This window comes from Mesoplodon densirostris, chromosome 19 (genome assembly GCF_025265405.1).
Source record: "Mesoplodon densirostris isolate mMesDen1 chromosome 19, mMesDen1 primary haplotype, whole genome shotgun sequence".
Taxonomy (NCBI): Eukaryota; Metazoa; Chordata; class Mammalia; order Artiodactyla; family Ziphiidae; genus Mesoplodon; species Mesoplodon densirostris.
Window position 1 is genome coordinate 54,758,704 of NC_082679.1, and position 26,749 is coordinate 54,785,452.

Sequence of the window (26,749 nt, forward strand, 5' to 3'; positions counted from 1 at the left end):
TCTGTTGGTATCATCTTTCATTTCTTTCATCAGTGTCTTATAGTTTTCTGTGTACAGGTCTTTTGTCTCCTTAGGTAGGTTTATTCCTAGATATTTTATTCTTTTTGGTGCAGTGATAAATGGGAGCGTTTCCTTAATTTCTCTTTCAGATTTTTCATTATTAGTGTATAGGAATGCAAGAGATTTCTGTGCATTAATTTTGTATCCTGCTACTTTACCAAATTCATTGATTAGCTCTAGTAGTTTTCTGGTAGTATCTTTAGGATTCTCTTTGTAGAGTATCATGTCATCTGCAAACAGTGACAGTTTTACTTCTTTTCCGATTTGGATTCCTTTTATTTCTTTTTCTTCTCTGATTGCTGTGGTTAAAACTTCCAAAACTTTGTTGAATAATAGTGGTGAGAGTGGGCAACCTTGTCTCGTTCCTGATCTTAGTTGAAATGGTTTCAGTTTTTCACCATTGAGAACGATGTTGTCTCTGGGTTTGTCATATGTGGTCTTTTTTATGTTGAGGTAAGTTCCTTCTATGCCTACTTTATGGAGAGTTTTATCATAAATGAGTGCTGAATTTTGTCAAAAGCTTTTTCTGCATCTATTGAGATTATCATATGGTTTTTATCCTTCAGTTTTTTAAAATGGTGTATCACATTGATTGATTTGTGTATATTGAAGAATCCTTGCATTCCTGGGATAAACCCCACTTGATCATGGTGTATGATCCTTTTAATGTGCTGTTGGATTCTGTATGCTAGTATTTTGCTGAGGATTTTTGCGTCTATTTCCATCAGTGATATTGGCCTGTAGTTTTCTTTGTGACATCTTTGTCTGGTTTTGGTATCAGGGTGATGGTGGCCTCGTATAATGAGTTTGGGAGTGTTCCTCCCTCTGATATATTTTGGAAGAGTTTGAGAAGGATAGGTGTTAGCTCTTCTCTAAATGTTTGATAGAATTCACCTGTGAAGCCATCTGGTCCTGGGCTTTTGTTTGTTGAAAGAGTTTTAATCACAGTTTCAATTTCAGTGCTTTTAATTGGTCTGTTTATGTTTTCTATTTCTTCCTGGTTCATTCTTGGAAGGTTGTGTTTTCTAAGAATTTGTCCACTTCTTCCAGGTTGTCCATTTTATTGACATTTGGTTGCTTGTAGTAATTTCTCATGATCCTTTGTATTTCTGCAGTTTCAGTTGTTACTTCTTTTTCTTTTTTAGTTCTGTTGAGTCTTCTCCCTTTTTTTCTTGATGAGTCTGGCTAATGGTTTATCAATTTTGTTTATCTTTTCAAAGAACTGGCTTTTAGTTTTACTGATCTTTACTATTGTTTCCTTTATTTCTTTTTCATTTATTTCTGATCTGATCTTTATGATTTCTTTCCTTCTGCTAACTTGGGTTATATTTGTTCTTCTTTCTCTAATTGCTTTAGGTGTAAGGTTAGGTTGTTTATTTGAGATTTTTCTTGTTTCGTGAGGTAGGATTGTATTTCTATAAACTTCCTTCTTAGAACTGCTTTTGCTGCATCCCATAGGTTTTGGGTCATCGTGTGTTCATTGTTATTTGTTTCCAGGCATTTTTTGATTTCCTCTTTGAGTTATTCAGTGACCTCTTGGTTATTTAGTAGCATATTATTTAGCCTCCATGTGTTTGTATTTTTTACAGTTTTTTCCCTGTAATTGATATCTAGTCTCATAACATTGTGGTTGGTAAGGATACTTGATTAGATTTCAATGTTCTTAAATTTACCAAGGCTTGATTTGTGACCCAAGATATCCTCTCTCCTGGAGAATGTTCCATGAGCACTTGAGAAGAAAGTGTATTCTGTTATTTTTGGATGGAATGTCCTATAAATATCAGTTAAGTTCATCTTGTTTAATATGTCATTTAAAACTTGTGTTTCTTTATTTATTTTCCTTTTGGATGATCTGTCCATTGGTGAAAGTGGGTTGTTAAAGTCCCCTACTATGATTGTGTTACTGTCGATTTCCCCTTTTATGGCTGTTAGCATTTGCATTATGTATTGAGGTACTCCTATGTTGGGTGCATAAATATTTACAATTGTTATATCTTCTTCTTGGATTGATGCCTTGATCATTATGTAGTGTCCTTCTTTGTCTCTTGTAATAGTCTTTATTTTAAAGTCTATTTTGTCTGATATGAGAATTGCTACTCCAGCTCTCTTTTGATTTCCATTTTCGTGGAATATCTTTTTCCATCCCCTCACTTTCAGTCTGTATGTGTCACTAGGTCTGAAGTGGGTCTCTTGTAGACAGCATATGTATGGGTCTTGTTTTTGTATCCATTCAGCCAGTCTATGTCTTTTGGTTGGAGCATTTAATTCCTTTACATTTAAGGTAATTATCGATATGTATGTTCCTATTACCATTTTCTCAATTGTTTTGGGTTTGTTTTTGTAGGTCTTTTCCTTCACTTGTGTTTCCTGCCTAGAGAAGTTCCTTTAGCATTTGTTGTAAGGCTGTTTTGGTGGTGTTGAATTCTCCTAACTTTTGCTTGTCTGCAAAGGTTTTAATTTCTCCATCGAATCTGAATGAGATCCTTGCTGGCTAGAGTAATCTTGGTTGTAGGTTTTTCCCTCTCATCACTTTAAATATGTCCTGCCACTGCCTTCTGGCTTGCAGAGTTTCTCCTGAAAGTTCAGCTGTTAACCTTACGGGGATTCCCTTGTATGTTATTTATTGCTTTTCCCTTGCTGCTTTTAATATTTTTTCTTTGTGTTTAATTTTTGATAGTTTGATTAATATGTGTCTCAGCGTGTTTCTCTTTGGGTTCATCCTTTATGGTACTCTTTTTGCTTCCTGGACTTGATTGACTATTTCCTTTCCCATGTTAAGGAAGTTTTTGACTATAATCTCTTCAAGTATTTTCTCAGACCCTTTCTTTTCCTCTTCTTCTTCTGGGAGCCCTATAATTTGAATGTTGGTATGTTTAATGTTGTCCCAGATATCTCTGAGACTGTCCTCAATTCTTTTCATTCTTTTTTATTTATTCTGCTCCCTGGCAGTTATTTCCACCATGTTATCTTCCAGCTCACTTATCCATTCTTCTGCCTCAGTTATTCTGCTATTGATTCCTTCTAGAGTATTTTTAATTCCATTAATTGTGTTGTTCATCATTGTTTGTTTGCTCTTTAGTTCTTCTAGATCTTTGTTAAATGTTTCTTGTATTTTCTCCATTCTATTTCCGAGATTTTGGATCATCTTTACTATCATAACTCTAAATTATTTTACAGGTAGGTTGCCTATTTCATCTTCGTTTATTTGGTCTTGTAGGTTTTTACCTTGCTCCTTCATCTGTAACATATTCTTTTGTTGTTTCTTCTTTTTGTTGTTGTTTTTTTTGGATGGGTGTTGCTGTATTCCTGTCTTACTGGTTATTTGTCCTGAGACGTCCAGCACTGGAGCTTGCAGGCGGTTGGATAGAGTCAGGTCTTGGTACTGAGATGAGGCCCTCTGGGAGGCCTCATTCCTATTAATATTCCCTGGGGTCTGAGATCCTCCGTTAGTCCAGAGGTTTGGACTCGGAGCTCCCACCACAGGATCTTGGGCCCGACCTGTGACCTGGAAACCAAGATCACACAAGCTTCACGGTCCAGTTTAAAAAATGAAAGAAAGAAAGAAAGAGAGAGAGAGAGAGGGAGGGAGGGAGGAAAGAAGCAGTACAATATCAAAGAATAAAAAACAAAATAAAATTAGAAAGAGAAAAAATATATTCGGAAAAATAAAACTATAATTGAAACAACTACACAAGGTAAAATACAACCACAACAGAAAAAAGAAAAAAAAAACAAAAGCCCTGGCTATGTGGGTGGAGTTTAGGTGGGAGTGGAACTTAGGCAGGGGTGGGGTTTATGGTGGGGTGGGTCCTAGGTGGTTAGGGGGGTGATGTTTGAGCATGGGGCGGGGCCTAGGCTCAGGACATAGGTAGCTGGAAAAGTCCCTCAGGGGCGGGGCCTAGGTGGGGTGACGTTCAAGCGTGGGTGGGGCCTCTTCTTAGGACCTGGGGAAGGGGAGAGGCAGCACATCCAAAGGAGGTCCTCTGGAGTGTGGGGTTCCGGAGTCTGGAGGTAGGGCCCTCAGTGAGGGTGTGTGGGTGGGGTTTAGGCCCAGCTCATTGGACGGGGTCTCCCAGTGTAGAGGTGGGGCCCTGGGTGGGGGTGTGGGGGCGGGACTTGGGCTCTGTGCGCAGCAAGGAGGCTCCGAGGGCAGAGGATTAGGCCTGGGAGCCCAGCAGCCTTCCCGGCGCCTAAGTGGACAGGGAACGCACTGGCCGTGTTCCCTTCCATTCCTCTGCGCCCCTCCCCACCTTCTCTCCCAGGTTCTCCTCCCCTAACGGGGGTGGGTGCCGCTTGGTGTAGGAGCTCCTCACCTCCCCCAGCCACCCCTCAGGGGTGCCAGTCCTGGAGGTCCGGCCTTTACTTTTACTCCGCCTTGCCTTCCTCCCACTCCCTCAGGACCTGCGCAGCTGGAGGGGGCCTCTGTGGGCCGAGGATCAGGCCTGGGTCTTCAGCAGGCTCCCGGGGGCCCAAGTGGGCATGGTAAACCTGGCCATGCTCCCTTTTGATTCTCTGCCCTCCCAGTGGTTCCCCAATTTCCCCTTTCGGGCGTAGGATCCCTTCCCCCCCCCACAGCCACCCCTCAGGGGCGCCAGTCCCGTCCCGCCTCCACTTCTCCTCCCCCTTCACTACCCCCATGCCCCACGTCCTACCCAGTCACTGGGGGTTCCTCCCGTCCCCTTAGGTGTCCGTGGTCCCCCACCAGTGCCTGGTAGGTGCCCTAGCTGTGAGAAGACGTGAATTCCGCATTCTCCCAGTATGCCATCTTGACTCCGCCTCTGAGATGCTTCTGCATGTTTCCGTTACTAGGCCTTCGTGATTCCTGTGGCCCTGGCAATGGGACTGCCCTCTTGATTTGCCTCACCCAGGAGAAGCCATTTTCAATGTTCCCCCTTCTTCCCTTTCACTGTTGGAATATTCTTACTTTTCACCTTAGAACCCCATCGCTCCTTGAAAGTCCTACTTTCCCCTAAAGTGATTGGCAGCATTGACCTCCATATTTTCCTCTTGGCAAGAGAGATCTGGTGTCACGGATCTTTAATTTTGGTTAGTGGCTATAGTTAGTGAATATAAGAATGTCTGGCACAGTTTCAGAGCACTAAACGTTACTTGGAACAGGCAAATTCCTTCAGTTGCTCCTTGAGTAATGGCCTTTGTATAATTGCCTTTTGCTTCTTTGCAAAGAATCTACACTATATAGCAGGCTTTTTCTCCCCCCCATTACACATCCTACTTCATGGATGCCTGTTATAATCTTATGAAAAAGTGATGGTAGCTAAAGTGTCACAATATTTCTGTAGCAGTTTAAGACTGGTCCCTGATATTATATACAAGGAGCAGAGATAAACCTTTTTCCTCCTCCTATATTTTGTGTGTCTGTGTGTTTTGGGGCCTGAGAGGGAGAGAAAAAGAGAGAAGGAGAGAGAGAGAAAACAGAAAGGAGGAGAAGGAGAAGAAGGGGAGAGGGAGAACGTTCTTGTAAAGGATCCCACATTCTCCTGCCACCTGCACTTGCAAACCTTTCCATTTATTCTGTTCTTCCAGCTGGAGCTGTCAATGGTTTCTACCCAAAGACCACAGTGATCATACCTGCAATTAAACAGGTTGGGTTTGTTGCTTATTGCAACAAGGAGAACCGTCACCCAGGGGAACCATGGAAGAGTCTCATTACAAAGGTGTTAAGGATGACTTGTCATAGGATTTGAGGTTGAGTTAGCTGTTTTGCGTGGGGGTTTCAAGGAAATGGAAAATTGCTTGGGATTAAATGCTGCCAGGAGGTGAGGGTAACTGTGTGGTTAAATATCTTTGTAAGTATTATTTAGAAGGATGGAGGAATAAAATAAGGCTAAATCTGTAATTGATTTAAAAAGTCAGTTGTTATTCATATTATCCAGGAGAGGACTTGGTATTTTTGTGGTTTGCACAGTAGCCTTGCTTTTGTCTGTGCTTAAACCAGTTTGTAAAGTACTTTCGGGGTTTGTTTGTTTTGAGGGTTTTTTTTTTTTGGTCCCAATTCATTGTAGTGACAGAGTGACCTTGTCTAATATTGATGTTCTATGAGCTTGCTTATGCTCAATGGGAGAACACCAAGGCCTAGCTCTGGATGCCCACCAGCATCTCACACCACCAAGGCCTCCCTGAGAGTACCAGGCCACTAGCCCCTAGCTCTTAGGGGCTGCTTTTCTCTTTCTCAAAGTTAATTGTTTAACATGAGCAAAACCATAAGGGGACCCACCTGTCGTGCAGGCCGAGAAGAGTGTGGGTTTTGGAATCAGCTCACCAGCTGGATACTTCCTTGGGTGATTTGTTTTTCCTCTTGAGCTTTATTTTCTCCATATTTAAAATGAGAATAACAATAGTAATGTTGAAAATTAAATGACATGATGCGTATAAAGCACGCAGTACCTATTATGAGTAATAGTCACTAAAACTGTTATTATTTTATTATATTATTCCAACAACATATCCCTTCCCCTACATTTGAAAGTTGTGAGTGGTGGGAGTCGTGTACTAGAATTAGCATTTAGTTACCTTATACCATGAATCAGAAAAAATACAAATTCTGCAATTCCTCCTTTTCTTCCCCTCTTTCACCATGATGTGGCCTTGGAAAGGGGCTCACTTCTCATCAGACATTAAAGTGGAAGGAGCTGTAGAAAAATAGAATCCAATTTTACAATTATCCTTTTTATTATGTAGAGTTAGGTGAAATGAATTAAATGGGTCTTTCATTATTTAATTTGAGCAATAAATCCCATTGACAGGTAATAAAAGTCTCCTCATCATAAGCAAGCGATGTCTGTTACAACTGAGGCTCAAGAATACCTTTCTGAAGTTTCCCCCACAAACATAGCACAACTTCGTAACCCACAAGCTGGGCAAATGGGTGCGATTAACTGTGTCACATCACAGAATGGCTATCCTGACAGACTTGTGTTCTTAATCTAAATTAGCTTCTGTATTGACAGAAGGTGTCCCCAAGCCTTTGACTTTATCCTGCTGCAGCTACCCAGCAGCTACCTGGAGCACTGCTACTCAGAGTGTGTTCCTTGGAATATACTGGTTCACTGAAATACTTATTACCAAGATAAGTACAAAAATTGAGAGTAAGCTCCTAGAAACCGTTATAGCAAGAAGGTATTGCCACACCTTCTAAGCATATGGTCAGTGGGCTTGTATTTTATATATCTTCTTTCTTTAATGTTTCAGTCATTCATTTTTATTGAATTTTATAAAAGTATCAATCTGTAGTAGATCAGAAAAAAAATGTCCATAACCGCAGGTAGTTTGATGAGCACTGTCCCAGGCCAATGGAAAGCCTAAGATGAGATAACAGAAGCAGAACCTTGTATCCAGGCACATCCGAGCTTTGAGGAAGAGATGGTGGGAGACGCAGGGTGGGGTGAGGAGGGTGGGAAGTATTTGTCCGTGTGACGCAAAACTCAGTACAAGGATTTTCACTCTAAATGTATCCTCTTAAAGGAAGCACAGGATGACAAATTTGGGACGTTTGATTTATTTTAGTCCAGTCTCATATCCTCAGGGATTATATAACTCTATTCAACCGTCTATTTCAGAGTGCACTCTTAGAAAATGTGTCTAAAAGTGTCTAGCCTACATTCTTCATTTTTCAGTTTTTAGGTCTTTCTCATTATCTTTCACAAACCAAATCAGAATTGGGTCTTTGTAAATCTTTTTTGCTTCATGGATATAATTTAAAAATAAGCTTTGGTGCCCAGGATGGAATTTGTGTTATACTAAATGAGTACAGGGCAAAGAGCTTCAGCATCTAATGGAGCTTCCATGCATTTTCTGTCTGAAAGCTTGTGGTCAAAAATAGCTGGAGAAATAAAGAAATTGCACATAATATCAGGAAAGAGGCCCATGACTTTTAGATTTAATAGAGTACTTTTATTTTTGCTCAGTAATTTGATCTGCAAAATCATACAGAGTTGACTATTCGGTGGATGTAAACCTTACTGGTTTACCTACAATAGAGAGACTTAGATTCCACCTGTCTGCTGAGTATTCAAAACAGAACCTTTGTAGACTTAATTCCCTTTAAGAGGGAAAGGCTCCACCATCTCCTGGATTCATGACACTGGGACTGCCTTAGGAGGGACTAGTGACTGTTTCTATAGGTGATAAGAAAACCTTGATTTTTGATTGTAGCAATTTTTTATTATATATGTAAACTTGGAAAATACAGAAAAATTATAAAGAGAAGTAAAAACAACCACAGTTTTCTTTTATGCAAAAATTACTTTTTATATGTAGAGATATTTCCTTTCAGCCCTTTCCCATATTTATATAAAATTAGGAATATAATTAGAATTGTATGTATAGAGTCGATTCGCAATACTTGCAATAGTTATGTTCTCTGAAGTTGCCGTGAACATGGAATTAGCAAATACTAAACCATTGTTTCCAGGGGAAATACAGGGTTAGGTTCCTGTGAGCCTGTGGTGGCAACATTTTTGTCTACCTATCAACACAACCTTGTATGTATGACTGTGTCTGAAGACACGTTATTTAGTATTTATTATTGATTCACCAACATTGAATTCGTGGCCAACAGCACTATAACTCATGCCTGAATGAAGTTTATCTATCACATGTATTTTCTCCATAAGGCAAATCATAACATTCTTGCACTTAAGAACACTAGATAGCCCTTCATCACTGTGCCAGGGGGCCTTTTAAACAGCAAAATCGCCAACAAAAAACACAAAAATGTGAAGACAGGTTTACATGTGAGAGCTGAAATAAGAAATTTTGCCTTACTTGACCTCAGCTAGAAGCATGCATGTCAGTCAACTCAAATTTTTCTCTGCTCTGTGCATTTCTATGCCTGACCCCAAAAGTGCCCTGAGTATTGATTTGGAAGCTACCAATAAATTATGGCAACTGGTTGAACTTGAAAATACGAAATCTGAAAGTTATTATGATCAGCTGTGTAAATATGGTTTTACACGCTGCTTTATTTTTTAACTTTGCATTATACCAGTATGCTTTCAACGTGCATTATAATCTCTTCAAATATTTTTGTAATGATTGACTTCATATACTTTGTTTAATATTCTAGTCTCACAAAAAATGACTACACCAACGTGTAAAAGAGTTATTGGGTATAACCTAGAATTTTGGAAAATATCTGTGCCTTTCCCAAACCCCTCCTTTTAAAAGGTAAATTACATGGTGGAAGCTGAAAATTAGTCCATGCCAAATAAGATTTGAACCATTGAAAGGTTTTAACCATTCAGGATTGTCCAAAGTTGAGTTAGAATTTTGTTCTCTCTATTGAGGCCCCAAGAAAGAAAGAAAATCATGCACTGTTTCCACGTAGAGGGTGCTGATTGCCCACTGACCTCCCTTTCTCTCTCCCTTCTTCTTTTCTTTTATTAATAGTTGTGAGTGCTGCCCGTGTTTGAGTGATGTGTACATTGCTATTTCTAACCAACTGCTTACAGTGTTCACCGTTAAGAGGTATCTCTTTTAACTGATTTTACCTCCCCCAGGTGTTGGATTAAATGATGGGCAGTGGCATTCCATCTCTTTGTCTGCCAAAAGGAGTTACCTGAGCATGGTGGTGGATGGCCAAGTGGCTTCTGCATCTCCTTCCCTGGGGCCTGAGCAGATTTATTCAGGGGGCACCTATTATTTTGGAGGTAAGAGAAACGGTTGCTCCATATGGGCAATTGAACCATGTTCGCAGTTACTTCCCCTGTGTCTTAATGTCATCGTGTTTTAACCAGTGTCAATATTATGGAATAATTTCTCACTTTCTTTGAACATGGAAATGGTGAGTAGATCATGATGATTAATTATGACCTAAAATACATTTCTTTGAGGTGGACTGACTTATGTTTATGATTTCTATAATGAGATTGCTTGCAAGTAGACCATGCTCTTTAGTTCTTACTTTCAAATTTTGTTATATTTTCCTAATGTTGAATGGCCTTACATGTATGTCTTTTTCAGATTTTATGGGCTCATTTCATTGCACTGTTTTCCTGATCATGCCTCTTAGCTTTTCTAGAGCATTCTTATTGCTTTTCTGCTGCTCAGTGCAGGTCAATGTTATGCCAGTGGACAAATAATCTAACTTAATTAGTCCCAGAAGCCTCTTCTCACTGCTAAGTAATAATGCACTGATATAGTTGATAAAATGAAGGCATTAGCCTTCAGCACCAGGCCATCTCTCTTAAGGAACAAAAACAAATGTAGTGTTTACTTGTCCAGTGGATGTTTGATTGAACTAAAATCTTCAAAAAGCAAACCTTGGAAGTGGAAATGAATCTTTAGCACTGGAAAATTAAAATAAGACAATACTTGACATTAATTATAAAGACAAAGCTGCAAAACTGTTAGTAGTAAGACTTATTTTTAATCATGACTTGAGGTGTTTCTTCTTGTTATTTTGAAATGTAATCATGACTTCTGTCTAGAATCACTTGTGAATTTAATTGAAAGCCCAGTCTTCATCATTCATCAATAAAATACAAATTCCTTTCTAAGAATTGACAGTAAGTATACAGACCGTGAATCATTCATCTTATATTAAGAGTGAACAAACAAACCGAAAAAACCCTACATAATCCGTTACTGTGAAAGGCAGCATAATGCCAACAGTCTTAAAAGATATAATTGCTTCCTTTAGGATGATGTGTTCATTTATAAACCAAGTGGTTTATAAAACCTAATGGAATATATGATTGATTTTATAGCAGTCCATAGGAACATGTTCCTTTAATACATGGTAAGATATACAAACAGTCCCTGACTTAGGATTTTTCAACTTTATGATGGTGCAAAGAAATACACGTTCAATAGAAACCATACTTTGAATTTTGATCTTTTCCCAGGCTAGTGACATGTGGAATAATACTCTCTCAGGATGCTGGGCAGTGGCAGCGAGCCACAGCTCCCAGTCACCCACGCAATCCCAAGGGTAAACAACAGATACACTTAAACCATTCTGTTCCCACACAACCGATCTGTTTTCACTTTCAGTACAGTATTTAATAAATTACATGAGTATTCAACACTTTATTATAAAGTAGGGTTTGTGTTAGGTGATTTTGCCCGACTGTTGGCTAATGTAAGTATCCTGAGCATGTTTAAGGTAGGCTGGTAAGCTATGATGTTTGGCAGGTTGGATATATTAAACACATTTTTGACTTAGGATATTTTCAACTTACAATGGGTTTATCAAGATGTAACCACATTGTAAGTCAAGGAAGATCTGTGTAGAACAACTTAATTAAGAGCTTTCACTTCAAAGGAAAAGATTTAGAAGCACCAAAAGAGGTAAGAAAAAACCCAAACATTTTGTTAAATGATGCAAAAAAGAGATGATAAAAATAACAGACTGCATAAAAGTGTAAGTAATGAAAATAGACTCATCATTCTTAAATTATTTTACACCCTTCATGTTCAGATTTAATGATGCCTACCTATCTTTTGTACAAAATTTTGATTGATTTTTATTCATACTATAATATTTTATAATGAAATATATCACATGTGCACTCTGTAATTTTGCTTGTTTTTATTATGATACATATGATATACACCATTTTAATTAAATGAACTTAATAATTTTTGAATAGTTTTAGATTTACCAGAGGATTGCAAAGATACACTGGGAGTTGCCAAATAGCCCACACCCAGTTAGTTCGTATTGTTCACATCTTACATCATATATACAATTTAAAGAATACTAATTATTATTTTTAAAATACACATCTACACATGCATTTTCCAGCTTAAGAAAGATAACATTACCAACATCCATTTGTCACTCCATGATCATACCTCTTCATCTCCCCAGGTAACCATCATCTTGAATTGGGGTTTTATGCCTCCTGTCATGTTCTTTATGATTTGACATCTATGAAGGTATTCCTGAGTCCCTAAACAATATACTGTGAAAGCTTCCATAATAAAATTCCAACTTCAGGGCTTTTATTTAAATAACCAATCTTAAGTTTACTTAGGCAAGTAAGTAAAGTTAGTTTACTAAGTAAACTAACTTTACTTAGTTTATTCAATCATCTTCTCCAATTGGTAACCTTAAGTACCAGAGTATGTTTGATCTTGTCATGAGATTCTATTAATCACTAAGTATATACCCTGCAAGCCCCAGGGCACCCTGACATTTCCAGGGCTGCGAGCAAGGGTCCAGAGGAAAGCAGGAGGCCTCCTGCTGCCACATTTCTCCCTCCTCCTCCCAGCCTTGCGCCTCCAGGACCTGGTAGAGGAGGTCCATCCTTCTGGAAGCCCAAGTAAGGCTTCTGGGGTGGGAATTCTGGGATGGGCTAGAGGGGAGCAGTTTCCAAGTGGGCACATCACCTTCCCCTGTGAGACCCCCTGGTGCCATGGGCAGAGTCGTGGCTGGAGGAGGGTTAGAATAGGGTCCCCTGAAGGGCAGGACTGGCTCAGGGGCTCATTGTCTGAGTGGTACCAGCAATGGGGTGACCAATGATGCCAAAATCTTGGCTCTCCGTGCATCAATGCCGAAAAGAAATACGGAAGCAGAGTTTTGGAGGAACAAGAAAAAGTAGCTTTGTTCTTTGCCAGGCAAAGAGAGGACACAGCAGGCGCCCCCCACCCTGCCCCCACCCCGCCCCCACCCCCGGGAATAGGGAGAGGTTTTATATCTTAATGAAGGTCTTGCTTTTTCTTTTTTCTTTTGCAAAATTTCAAAACAGCCACAGCTGGCATCAGGCAACTTGGTGACTGGGGTTGGTCTTTTCTGAAGTTTTTGGCCGGTGACCTTCTTTCTGAAACAAAGAATGCTACAAGGGAGTGTAAGGGGAGAAGAAAGCCAGGTGCAGAGTGTAATTCATACGGAGTCAGAGAGTACTCAGCTTTGTGAAGAAGTCCAGCTGCAAGTGTTGCTTAGTAGTAACAGCTAAAGAATAACCAAGACTGCTTAACTCTTTCAGGCCTGTTGATGTTGTTTCCCAGCCTGTTCATTGTTTCCTTATTTTCCTTCTCTTCTTTTATTTAAGAGAAGTCTCATTTCTATTTTTGCTGCACCACCAACTCTCCCGTTTTAGCGCTGAAAGCCTGGAGTCCTGGAAACAGCCTCCCTGCTTCCCACCCCCAGAGCAAACTTGGCGGTTGGTCATCCTAGAAAACCTTCTCCGCTGTGTGGATGAGAGTCCCTTTTATTCCTAGGATCTGTTTTATCTAGATGGAGGGCTTTTTTTAGGTAGTTAATTTTTCAGCCAGTTTGTCTTCAAGTAAATAAACATCCTACGTTCTGAGACACTTCCCATCCATTCCCCTGTGGTCCTCTCTAAATTCAACTGCCGGGTTTCCAGTTATCTTACCAGCAATCAGTCTAACCTATAAGCTGGCTACAGTGCCCCCATGCAAAGGGGCAGTCTGTCCCACCAGCCTGGGTTGTATTTGTTTTCTGTGTCAGGCTTGAGTGTGACTGTTGAGAGAGTGGGCTGCCCAGAGCTCACAGCGTTCTGCACATACTGCCACACGCCACTCTCTGCCCATCATCGTTTATGTTTTCTCCCTCCTCAAATGTATGCCTTTCAAAAAATTACTGAGGTCAGCTTTTATTAGTTATAAACTATAAAATTTAAATCTGGGTTCTCCAGATTGTGGATGGAGGGAAGTCTAACTTCTGTGTATTCCCCTATGCAATCTTGGTGCGACTGAATAACACACCGTGTAGCACAAGCTAGAGATACTAGACTGTGTGCAGAATCCTCACACTCCTGCTTGTATAAATCAGACATTATCCATCCAGTGAACTGGCTACGCCACCCTGAAGTCAAACCCGACATCTTACTTCTGGTACATGCAGTGATCATTTATCTGCCGTCTCAGAGGTGCTTAGCATGCTGCCTGCCTCTAGGAATGGATCCGTCCATTAATTCAGCATGAAGTGTTCCCTAGAAATCTTCATATTTTAGAACTTTCATCTCAAACCAGTTCAGTGCTGAATTTCTCTCTGCTGTTGCATTATATTAACCTGTGGATGTCTGTTATCATAGGCTAACGAGACTAACCTAGGTTGAACCCTACTTTGTTCTTTAGAATCTCTTGCTTATTAAACGTTGTAGCCAGGAATGTGAAGGGCCTCATAATATGACCACTGTGCTCTCTGTAAAGTTCCATGACCTCTCCTTGTGACTGTGAGTTTGCTTAGTTTTGTTCCCTATAGAGGCATACTGCACAATTTATTTTATTCTGAAATAGTTTGAAATGTGTCAGGAAACACCACCTGGAGAAAAGGAGATTAGCAGTGCTGTTTATATTCCTGGCATATTGTAGTTGCCCCCAAATATTATTGAACTGTTATCCTCTCGGTTTTTATTTTAACATTCTTAATTGGTTAATAAGTCATCTAGAAAATACTTTTCCAGGTTATGGTAACTGTATCCTATACCACAGAAGAATTTTAAGCACTGAAAGTGTGTGTAGAACCATGTACAATTAACTGATACTCAAAAAACTTTCATCCCCTTTTCTTGATATATTAAATTTAAAAGTTCAGTCTCCATTGCTTAAAATATAATATTTAAATGTGCCTGATAACAGTTTTAAGTATGAATCCTGGCCTTTCCTTGCTGGGTAAAAGTATTTTGTTAGGAAAACAAAGCATTAAGGAGAAACATCCTCAGTCAAAATATTTAATTATAGTGGAAATTCCCAGGTAGAAAACTAGCATGGATTGTACAGGAGTTAGGAAATTGCTGATTCATTTCTTATTCTTTGAAATTGTATTAGTGGTTGACAACCATAATGGCAAAGAAAGATTAATGAAAAATACATACTCCATAAAATCGTTTATTTCACTTGGATAGAGAAACACTGAGAACATCATTAAACCCCAGACAAAAATGGTTAATATTATAGTTCTTTATTATTTAAATAATTAGAAACAGGTCTTAGATAAATGTTGGGGAAAAAATCAATATAAATGGAACACTCCTTTACGAGGCAGAGAACAAATAAAGTCAAACAATGAAATGTTTTTGACATTAAGCCATTATGATTTATTAAAATGCATGTATATGTGGCTCTTATATGCATATGAAAAGTATTTAATTACATAAATAGTTGTAATTTTATTCCAAGTGTCGTAACTCCTTTTCCGAGTAGCCTTAAACACAAAGGTATCTCCGCATTATTGATTTATCTTTTCTTATCTACAGTGCATGTTTTCTTCCTTTATGCTCTTCTTTTTGCCTCCCAGAAGACTAAGTTCCTGTGTTTGAGTTATATATAATTTAATACTGCTGGCTGACATGTTCAGGGTACTGGAGCTGATCTGTATATTTCTAAAGTTGGGATCAAGTTAGTATCCTTGCACATAATTATTATAACAGTAGTAATTTCCTATGAATCCTATGGTAATAAAGAGAAGTACGTTTGTATGAATTACTATTTGTAATTTAGATCAAATGAATGATGACTGCAATAGGCTTTCCCCTTCATTTCAATTTAATAATCAAATGCCTATTTAAAAATTTTTTTTAGTGAAGATAGTGAGTCCTGCTTCATTATGATGTATCCTGATCAACTTCGTATTGTTTTGTTTTTATCAGGTTGTCCTGACAACAGCTTTGGATCCAAATGTAAAAGTCCACTTGGTGGGTTTCAGGGATGTATGAGACTCATTTCTATCAGTCACAAGATGGTAGATCTGATTTCAGTTCAGCAGGAGTCCCTTGGGAACTTCAGCGACCTTCAGATAGACTCATGTGGAATCACAGACAGGTAAAGGCAATCTCACTTCTTTATTTTGACCTGTCCATTTTCAAACTTTTGGCAGCAGATTGAAATCTGTGTGTAAAACAAACATTTTTCTCTCCTTTTTCTTACCATCATCTGTTCCACGGGAAAGAGATAATATTCACATTAGAAATAAGAAAATATTCTTTTAGTTTTATACTTCATATTTCCAGTGATAAAATTTACCTAGAAGACACATGACCATGTTATTTATATGTACAAATAGCTACCAATTCACAAAAGGTGATGTTGATGCTGCTATAATTTTAGAGGGGTATAAATGTATCAAAAATATATCATTAAACGCAATAGCTTAGGATACCCTAACAGTAATCTAGACCATCAGGTACCAGTAAATCAGAGACCTATGTGGTCAGTTATCAAACTGGCTTTTGCTTCCATGACAGCTGAATAATATTTCAGAGGCATAGGAATTTTAACTGGTTGCTGTGGTCCTGATGTGTACCTTTAAGAACCCATTACTATCTTCTCTGCAGGGAAAATGAAGAGGAAACTCCCTGTGAAAGAGTTTGGAGCTGTAGTGTTGATAAAGGTGTGAGGATGATCCAGTAGTTTCAATAGGAACCCCAGTACAGAGCATGCTAGTGCAAGCTTTGGGCGTTCATTGCAGAGGACAAGTAACTTTTAATATAATAATTGATAGTTAATAATTTTAAAGTATTTTTAGGCTTGGGCAACTATAGCCAAATAATCTTGCCAGTCATCAAGGCAGTTATTTTTAATTATTGAGTTCAATGAAATGTCATAGCCATTCCAGATTTTAAAAAAATTAAGCAATGTGACAAACTTAACCCCAGCCATGTAGTAGTGTTCAATATATATTTTGAGCAAACAGATAAATTCTGAGTTTTTTTAACTTTTTTTTTTTTTTCATTTTTGGCTGCGTGGGGTCTTCGTTGCTGCGCACGGGCTTTCTCTAGTTGCGGTGAGCAGGGGCTACTCTTCGTTGCGGTGTGTGGGCTTCTCATTGCAGTAGCTTCTTTTGTTGTGGAGCATGGGCTCTAGGTGCACAGGCTTCAGTAGTTGCAGCATGCAGGCTCAGTAGATGTGGCTCGCGGGCTTAGTTGCTCTGTGGCATGTGGGATCTTCCCAGACCAGGGCTCGAACCCGTGTCCCCTGCATTGGCAGGCAGATTCTTTTTTTTTTTTTTTTTTTTTTTTTTGCGGTATGCGGGCCTCTCACTGTTGTGGCTTCCCCCGTTGCGGAGCACAGGCTCCGGACGCGCAGGCTCAGTGGCCATGGCTCACGGGCCCAGCCGCTCCGCGGCATATGGGATCCTCCCAGACCGGGGCACGAACCCGTATCCCCTGCATCGGCAGGCGGACTCTCAACCAGTTGCGCCACCAGGGAGGCCCGGCAGGCAGATTCTTAACCACTGCGCCACCAGGGAAGTCCCAAATTCTGAGTTTTAAAAATAACTTTTTATTTGTATGAAACATTTTATCAACATAAACACACATCTATTATATCTGAAGACCATTTATCAATGTCTGTTGATCCTGTTTTGAACACTAGTAGATATTATTCTATGTGTAGAAAAAAATAATTATAATCTTATTTAGCAATGGATTAGAAGGACATCATTTCCTCTCTATGAATATGTGTTTATTTAACTCAATTTGTAGATAAAATAATACTTTCTATAATGAAAGATGGTATGTAAAGGGAGAATTGAGACGATAAACCTCAATTGGCTTGATTTGGGGAATAAATGACAGTGACCATCTCCGTAATTACAGCCACGCCAGCTCAGGATCATTAATCCTGATTTTGGGGAAGCCCTGTAGCAAGGCTCCCTGGGCCAGCTCTCTTGAGGTGGGTCTCACTCACAGAAGCAGGGAGCCCTCACCCTCAATGGGTGGGGAGGTTCGGTCATCCACACTATGAGTGATGGTCATTTTGACCATCTCAGATCTCAGAACATTCTTTTGATACAAGTAGACCCACACCTCTCCAACATGGGTTTCTCCGAAGCTGCCATTTTACACAAGGAATCCATCTTGCCTGCTTTCTGGAAGTGCACGCTTGTAAAACAGAGCATGATACAGCACAATAGGAGAATTATGGTTTCGGTACCACACCTTAAAAACGCTTTTCAGAAGTAGCAAATTATGGATAGATCTTGACTATACATTTTTTAAAGAAAATTTTAGGCTAATGGTAACCCTAGAAGTCTTAAAAATAACAGCAAAAACCAACGTACCTTCTATATTTGTATACCTTTTAAACTTCCAAAAGTATCTCTAAATTCATTCTATTCTCTTATATTCAGAAGAAAATATGTATCCATCTATCTTGGTCTTACATGCTATACATGTTGACATAACTTCCAAAGCATTATTAAATAGAGACTTTAAAAAATGTTTACTAGGTTGTATTCTAACTTAACATGAATTAGTATTTAGGTTTGTGTGTGTGTGTGAGTGACTTGTGTAGGGTGATGTGAATGAGTGAGGGGCCTGGGAGTGTGTCTGAATGACCTTACAAGCGTGTGTGTAGGGATGGTGTGGCTGTGTGTGAGCGTGTGCATGTGTGAGTGTACACACGCATGGGTTAATGCTTGAGGACTTGTGGGATTGTGTGTGTCAGGACTTGTACGAGTATGTAGGGCGATTTTGGATATGTGAGTGAGTTTATGCATTGTGTGAGAGACTTGTGCAATGACTCTGTTCTAAAATTTATTTTAAATAAATAAATTAATATGTATTTAAATTAATCTTCACAAAAACCCTTAGAACCTGTTCTTAGAGTGTTTGTTTCTTGTAAACATGGAAATAGATGCACAGAGCGGTTAAGTAAGTTGGTTAAGAGGACATGGCTAAAGGCAGAGTCCAGCATCGGATCTAAGCCCCCTGGTTCCAGGAAGTCCCCCTGTGTGCTACCTACCATGTTGTACCGCTTCCCTGGGTACACATCAACATGTATTGCGGTTCATGCTTAATCTATGTAGGTTAAAAACAGAATTTTATAGCTTAATAAATTGCAATTGAAACAAACAGGAACATTAAAAATATATTAAAAGGGCTTCCCTGGTGGTGCAGTGGTTGAGAGTCCGCCTGCCGATTCAGGGGACACGGGTTCGTGCCCCGGTCCGGGAAGATCCCACATGCCGCGGAGCGGCTGGGCCTGTGAACCATGGCCGCTGAGCCTGCGCGTCCGGAGCCTGTGCTCTGCAGCGGGAGAGGCCACAACAGTGAGAGGCCCGCGTACCGCAAAAAAAAAAAAAAAAAAAAAAATATATATATATATATATATATATTAAAAAAATCTGACAGAAGGAATTCCCTGGCGGTCCAGTGGTTAGGACTCCGCGCTTTCGCTGCCGAAGGGCCAGGTTCAATCCTTGTTCGGGGAACTAAGATCCTGCAAGCCATGAGGCACAGCCAAAAAACAACATCTGACAGAATCTTAAACAATGTAGTTCTCTTTTTACTGTAACTAACTTTAAGTTGGATCAAACCTACACATAAAGGTGTACATAAATTTACATACGTGCTCACACTCACACCCACACAGTCATTTACACACATTCTTTATGTGTAAACTAATGTCATTGTACAAATCTCCCACACACATCTATACACACATACACTCACTCACATATCTCAAAGCCACTTTTCACACACAGTCTACACACAGACACACACACACACCTCCTCACTCATTCATCCATACACAAGCACACTCACACACATACTCTCACAGACCCATAGCATCTTTACACACACACCTGCACACTCATAAGATCATTCCTATACTCTTTACACACTCACACCTTTCTTACTCACAGTCTCTCACACACACACACACACACACACACACACACACACTCATCTAGAAGCCCTCCCCTTGTCCTCTGTGGACCTGCAAGGAGATCTGGGTGGGTGCTGACTGAGGCTGATGGCCACCAGTCCCTCGATGGAGGTGAGGACAGAACTGCAAAGGGAGCTGTCCTCCATGTCCCCATGTCTTGGGGCAGAAACCCAAGTGGGAGTGGGGTAGGGGTGACAGTTGTTAAGGGCATAAACATTTACTAAGTTGCTTGGACCTAAACCACTTATTAAGCAATAGTATTAAGGAAATCTTTTGATATCAACTTTGTAAGAATATCAACTGGGGCTTCCCTGGTGGCACAGTGGTTAAGAATCTGCCTGCCAATGCAGGGGACATGGGTTCGAGCCCTGGTCCAGGAAGATCCCATATGCCTCGGAGCAACTAAGCCTGTGCTCCACAACTACTGAGCCTGCACTCTAGAGCCCACGAGCCACAACTACTGAGCCCGCATGCCACAACTACTGAAGCCCATGCGCCTAGAAAACCCATGCTCTGCAACAAGAGAAGCCACCACGGTGAGAAGCCCACGCACCTCAGTGAAGAGTAGCCCCTGCTCATGCAACTAGAGAAAGCCCATGTGCATCAGTGAAGACCCAAGGCAGCCAAAAATAAATAAATAAATAAAAAGAATATCAACTGATTGGGGAAGGTCCATCTCAGCTCTGACATCACCTACCCTTCATAAGTGCAGTAAGGCAGAGGGTGTGGTGTGTCCCTGGTCTCCATGACACCAGGCTACAGAGACTTCTCACAAGAATTAAGAGGCCACTCTGTGACACTGTTCACCATGGCGACCTCAGGAGGCCCAGCTCCTGCCTCCTGGCTTCCCCAACCTGCAGCCTTTGGACCTCCATCATTGCGTTCTCCCAGTCCACTCCCACCACCCAGTCCTTGGTCTTGGGCCCCCATGGCACCATCTTCCCTCCAGTCCCCCACCCTCCCTCTCCTCTCCTCTGAGGAGCCCTTTAAACCTCCCCTTGTTCCTTCTTCCTTATGTTCACACGTTGTGTTTATTCCTCTGCTGACGGTTGATTGAAGATCATGGTGGTGTTCTGTCTCCCATGATACTGAAGGGGTGGCTTGTTTATTTCATGGGGAGGAAGTTATTTGTGGGGTAAAGGGCCGGTTCTTGTTGATTTCATATTTTGAGGAAGGATATGAGATTTGAATTCAGGTGGTCACCATTTTCCCAGGACCCATACATATCTAATTTTGGTTATGTTTCCTAAATGTGGTAATGTTGTATAGATTTTTACTTCAGTATCTTTAATTCTAGCCAAGTTGTACATTGTGTGAAAGTCTTTTGGAATTTAAATTGGAATGGGCTAGAAATCAGGATAAACCAAAATCATACACGTCAGGGCTTCCCTGGTGGCTCAGTGGTTAAGAATCCACCTGCCAATGCAGGGGACACGAGTTCGAGCCCTGGTCCAGGAAGATCCCACATGCCATGGAGCAACTAAGCCCGTGCACCACCACTACTGAGCCTGCGCTCTAGAGCCCATAGGCCACAACTACTCATCCCACGTGCCACAACTATGGAAGCCTGTGTGCCTAGAGCCCGTGCTCCGTAACAAGAGAAGCCCGCGCACTGCAATGAAGAGTAGCCCCCACTCACCGCAACTAGAGAAAGCCCACGCACAGCAATGAAGACCCAACACAGCCATAAATAAATAAATAAATAGATAGATAGATAGATAGATAGATAGATAGATAATACACATCACTTCAGTTTGGGGCATGTTGATATATTCATTTGTTTATGTTCTACTTTGTATCAGAATGACTCTCAGGGAGCAAAGTATAAAAGATAATTGTTTAAAACCTTTAGTGAGACTCAGTACTTCACTATACAATGTAATTTGCCATAGGTTACTAGTAGTCAAACAGAACTACTATATGATGAATTTAAATAAAATCCACAATCCAGTCTTTTACATTGTAATTAAAAAATATGAAAAGTCAAGTCTAACAGGAATCTAGGAAAATGGACACAGTATCTTTTGCAGTAGATCAAATAGAAATAGTACATGTATCACAATAGATTCATTCTTTAGAATTTTAGGTGTAGTCACTTATATCTGCCCCCTTTTAAAACATTGTTCAAGGTCTGTTAGAGAATAGCCTTCTCTGTCCTTTTCTTTTCTGATTACCAATTAGAATTGTTTTTGTTTTAATTTTATTTTAAAAATTCCCTCTTTCTTCTAGATTGTTATTGATTTGAAATGCTTAAAAAATTAAATACCTCTTTAAATATTCTTTGAATAGATTCCTGTGAATCTATAAAAATGCTAAAATACATATAAACTTAATTGGCATGGAAAGTTGTCCATTATTTATTTTTGAATCCTTAAAAAGGTTGTAGGGCTTCCCTGGTGGCGCAGTGGTTGAGAGTCCCCCTGCCGATGCAGGGGACACGGGTTCGTGCCCCGGTTTGGGAAGATCCCACATGCCGCGGAGCGGCTGGGTCCGTGCGCCATGGCCGCTGAGCCTGCGCATCCGGAGCCTGTGCTCCGCAACGGGAGAGGCCACAGCAGTGAGAAGCCCGCGTACCACCAAAAAAAAAAAAAAAAAAGGTTGTAAAGTAGTGTGTACTTTATGATTACACTTATGAACATAATACATTATACACACACATATATGTTTATAGTGGTAATTTTTATATATTGAAATTATAAAGTATATTTCTTCTCTATTGTTTCCTATATTGTTTGATTTCTGTACAGTGGATATCTATTTTTTATAATCAGGAAAAATAGTAACATTATTTTCAGTTAAAATTGGGAAAATCCTAAAAGCAAAACATGAAGTTCCCAGTCTTAGTTTTAAAAAAGGAGGTGGCAGAAACTTCATCAAGAATATATTCTTGACGGGTTTTGTAATTTATTTATTTTTTTATTCTGGGGTGAATGAGAGCATTGGTCTCAATATAACTTTCAATTTAAATTCTAAAAAGCATCAGTTATTTGATCAAGGCTATTTGAGTTGATACCAGAAGCTCTTCAACTTTTTTGTCCAGGGTACCTTAATGTATTTCAGTAATTTTTTCACAGTGTCCTAAGCCAAAAGATATAACTAACGTTTTCATTTAAACGGTGGCTTAGTTCCAGGCAACTTTACAAGTGTTTATGTCCTAATAATTTATTTATTTATTTATTTTAATTAATTAGTTTATTTATTTTTGGATCTTCGTTGCTGCGCGTGAGCTTTCTCTAGTTGTGGTGCGCAGGCTTCTCATTGTGGTGGCTTCTCTTGTTCCAGAGCACAGGCTCTCTGTGTGTGGGCTTCAGTAGTTGTGGCTTGCGGGCTCTAGAGCGCAGGCTCAGTAGTTGTGGCACACAGGCTTAGTTGCTCTGCAGTATGTAGGATCTTCCTGGACCAGGACTCGAACCCGTGTCCCCTGCCTTGGCAGGTGGATTCTCAACCACTGTGCCACCAGGGAAGCCCTGTCCTAACAATTTAGAAACCTTTGAAAAAGTAATTTATACATATATTACTTTTATATATATTTTTAAATTATATATATAAAATTTGAAAAATATTTTAAGTTTATTTTTAATGTAGTGTACAACCTTTCAAAGCTTGGGATCATATCAGACACTGCTACCCTTACTTTTGTTCAACTTGATTTCACATGGTGTTACTTTTTAACAACTACTAAGACTCCAGCTTCTCCAAGATAGGACATGATTAAGTGGAATGTATTACTATTTAATGTTGAAATTTAACTACCTCAAGCTAATAAGTTGTGCAGTGCTTGACAGATGTTGAGTATGCCTGTATTTCTCTTAAAAATTTAAAATATCCTAGGAGCCCCTGTGATTTTGATTCAGCATCCTAATGCACCCTGACCCACTGCTTGGAGTTTGTGCATCTATACTGTACATCTTCAACATTCCCGGATGTATACACCCAGTGAATAGAGATGTCCCTCCCTCCCACTTCCTTCTTTCCTTCTCTCTTCTTTATTCCCTCTTCCTTTAAATATTCAGTATAGTAAATCAGTATGATTAAATGTTGTTATTTTATGTAAACTATTGATGTTTCTGGCAACATATTGAATTAGTGTTATGTCACTAGGGAAAAGAAAGGGCTATGATATAGTACGACATGTTGAAAATTAAGCAATCCCAGCTACCTGAGAATTGGTTGAAACCTGATGAATTTATTGATCTAAGGCTTAGTTTTGTGATTAAGGTACCATAACGACATAACGACAAATGAAATGACCATTAGTCACGCTGTATTTACTCTTTAGGTTACTGTTGACATTCTTCTTTCACATGATCATGTATAAATTGTCAGTATTTTGTGATTTCTCAAAATGAATAGTAGTAATTGTACCTGCACCTTCTTTTAGGTGTTTGCCCAACTATTGCGAACACGGTGGTCAATGTTCCCAGTCCTGGGACACCTTTCACTGCAACTGTACAAACACTGGATACAGGGGAGCAACTTGCCACAACTGTAAGCCACACATACCTGTGGTTCTTGCCTCTGTCCTGATTCCCTTATTTATTACCTTTTTTTGTTGTTGTTGTGTGTATATATGTCCATGTGTGTACAACCCTGGATCTTATTAGCATTCAGTTAATTTCTAGTTTATTTTTAGTCCACACTTCTTTTCATAAAGTAGTCAAGGTAGTTTACAGAAGCACATAAAATAAAGCAAGACAGAAAAGAGTAAGAGAGCCGGCAAGGGGAAAACACGTGTAGAAAACAAAGATAGCTAAGGATAAGCATAAAATACAGTGCAGAATAGGTGATCCTTCAGTTCTCTTGCAACTCCATTAATAAGGATGATGAGAATAAGGATGGTAGAAATGGAATTAATCATAATAGTTAATTTTATTGAGTATTTTCTAAATGCCAGGTACTGCTCTAGTATTTTACATGTCCCAGCTTATTTAATTCTGATGACCACCTTGGTAGGTGGGTGTAGACATTGTTATTATCCCTAGTTTACTAGGTTACAGGGAGAGATTAATCACCATGCCCAGAAGCTCCTGAAATAGTTGAGGCACAGTGAGAATGTGAACGCTTGCAATTATGCTCCAGAGGCTGGGACCACAACCAAATACTCTTTTCCTGTGTTAGAAGCCATTCATTTTTTTCCTGGTGAAAAGTTTTGCATGTGTCCTAAGACTCATGTCATTTTCTTGTCTACTTGTTCAGGACGTGGGATGGGGAGACCCAAAGGCCCATTTTTTTTCCTTCCCATTTTTTCATATTGTTGCTGACATTGCTGAGCAGCTTAACTCTTAGTACTATTGGCCCGTAGCCATGACTTCAGGCCAGGGCGCTAGGTGCAGTCCTCCGCCTCACCACTCTCGTCTCTTCACTGTGCACTGCTTTGTACTCCTGCTGGAGTTGAGATTGGAATCCTGGGCTCCCACCCCTGGAGGCTCCACAAGGGACCCTCAGAAGTCCTGACTCAGGGCTGGAGAGGGCGTGAGCAGGGGCGGCGGGATCTTCTGGCCTCACCCTCATGCCTTCACCACTGCAGCCAGTCTTTCCTGGGGCATCAACTTGTGTGGGTTGGAGTGCCTCATAAGAACAGGAAGAATGCCTGCTGTCACTCAAGCCAGGGCCAAGTTACTTGTCCCAGGTCACCAGCAGCAAAGGGACGGTGTATTTTAATTCTTCATATCCGGTATCATCCCAATTATAGTAACTAACTCAAAACAGAAAGCTAGTAGAATGTGTTTTAATTGACTATTTGTTTATTTTCAACTGTTATCAATGACTAAATCTAAATATAAACACAAACATCTCTGAGCCAAAAAAATCAGATGGTGAATAAATAACGTATTTTCATCTGTGGCCCACAACTTGATCCAATCATTGAGTTAATTTATTAGGTTCTTGAGCAGGTAGTCTAAAGGGAGCCGAAGGGTTTTGCCAATGACCATTCTGGGAAATGGGGCCAGGATGACAAACCCAATTATAATGAAGCCATCAGTATCGTTAGCCTGAGTTGAGGGAGGGTGAGTGATGGGGGTCTTTTAAAAGGTTTTACTAGAAAATAATATGTTAAACAGTCATGTTATAAAAAGCCAAGTAATACACATAAAGCAAAAGTACTCCAATTACCCTCATGCAATTGTGTGTCCTTTCTAATACCAGCCCTCCCTGCAAAGTTATGTTTATATCCCAGCCTCTTTCAAAGAATTTATCAACGCATGTATGCGCGTATAGTAATATATAAATGAACCATTTTCATATGCTCACTTCACTGCACAAAATACAAATGTGACTAGAAACCAATCCATCTTATATTTCTGTCTGTGTAATATACAATAGGAATAAAATAAAACCAAGAAACTGTAGAAGAGTAGAGAAGTAAATATGTATGATTATCTGAAATTTCTGTAACATTGAGAAAATTAGTTACATTATTTCATATGATCTAAAAACTCATTAACATAATTTTGAAAATTTAGAATAGATCAAGGAATGATATTCAGGGGATGGTTTATTTCTCATTTCACAAAATTAAAAGCTTGATGGAAATCACCATTACATTTGGCCAAGTGTTCAATGAGATGAGTGCATCATATACAGTTATTAATATCAAACCTAGTACGTGGCAAATATATAATTGTGTAATTAAAAACATCCAATTATGGATCAAAACACACTGAGACCGCTTGAGGGCATGTATTTTATATTTCTTCTGCTTTGAATTTTAATTATCTTAAATTCTCATTACAGAGCATTAGAGAAAATTTCTTATGTAAATTACTTTTTAAATTATTCACAAGAAGCTCTGTAAATCATATTTGTTTTATGGAAAAAAGTATTTTATCTATAGACAATTTTATGTGAGAAAGGAGACTAGTTAAAGCATTATTTAAAACTTTTCTATTGCATAATTTTTGAATAACAGCCGATTATTTAAGGAGATTACACTATTGTGCTTCACATGTTAGGTTATTACAAGGTGATACTAGAATTAGAAATTCCAAAATGGTTGTCAAAAGATCCATTTGGATGCATGTCCAAAATGGAAGTCACCTTATACTTATAAGGATCTTAACATTTAAAACACCTACCATCTCCTTTGTTG

At 39.6% G+C, this 26,749-nt stretch overlaps 1 protein-coding gene across 7 annotated transcripts in view; it reads left to right on the forward strand.

The window, feature by feature from the left end:
- Positions 1 to 26,749, forward strand: part of CNTNAP4 (contactin associated protein family member 4) — a 270,181-nt gene that overhangs the window by 172,633 nt on the left and 70,799 nt on the right. For 6 of the 7 annotated variants that reach the window (XM_060083395.1, XM_060083397.1, XM_060083401.1 and 3 more), the window contains 3 exons: positions 9,579 to 9,728; positions 15,639 to 15,810; positions 24,041 to 24,147. In XM_060083395.1, coding sequence (XP_059939378.1) covers positions 9,579 to 9,728; positions 15,639 to 15,810; positions 24,041 to 24,147 — 429 coding nt within the window. The remainder of the gene's footprint in view (positions 1 to 9,578; positions 9,729 to 15,638; positions 15,811 to 24,040; positions 24,148 to 26,749) is intronic. The other variant, XM_060083399.1, reaches the window with a different exon arrangement.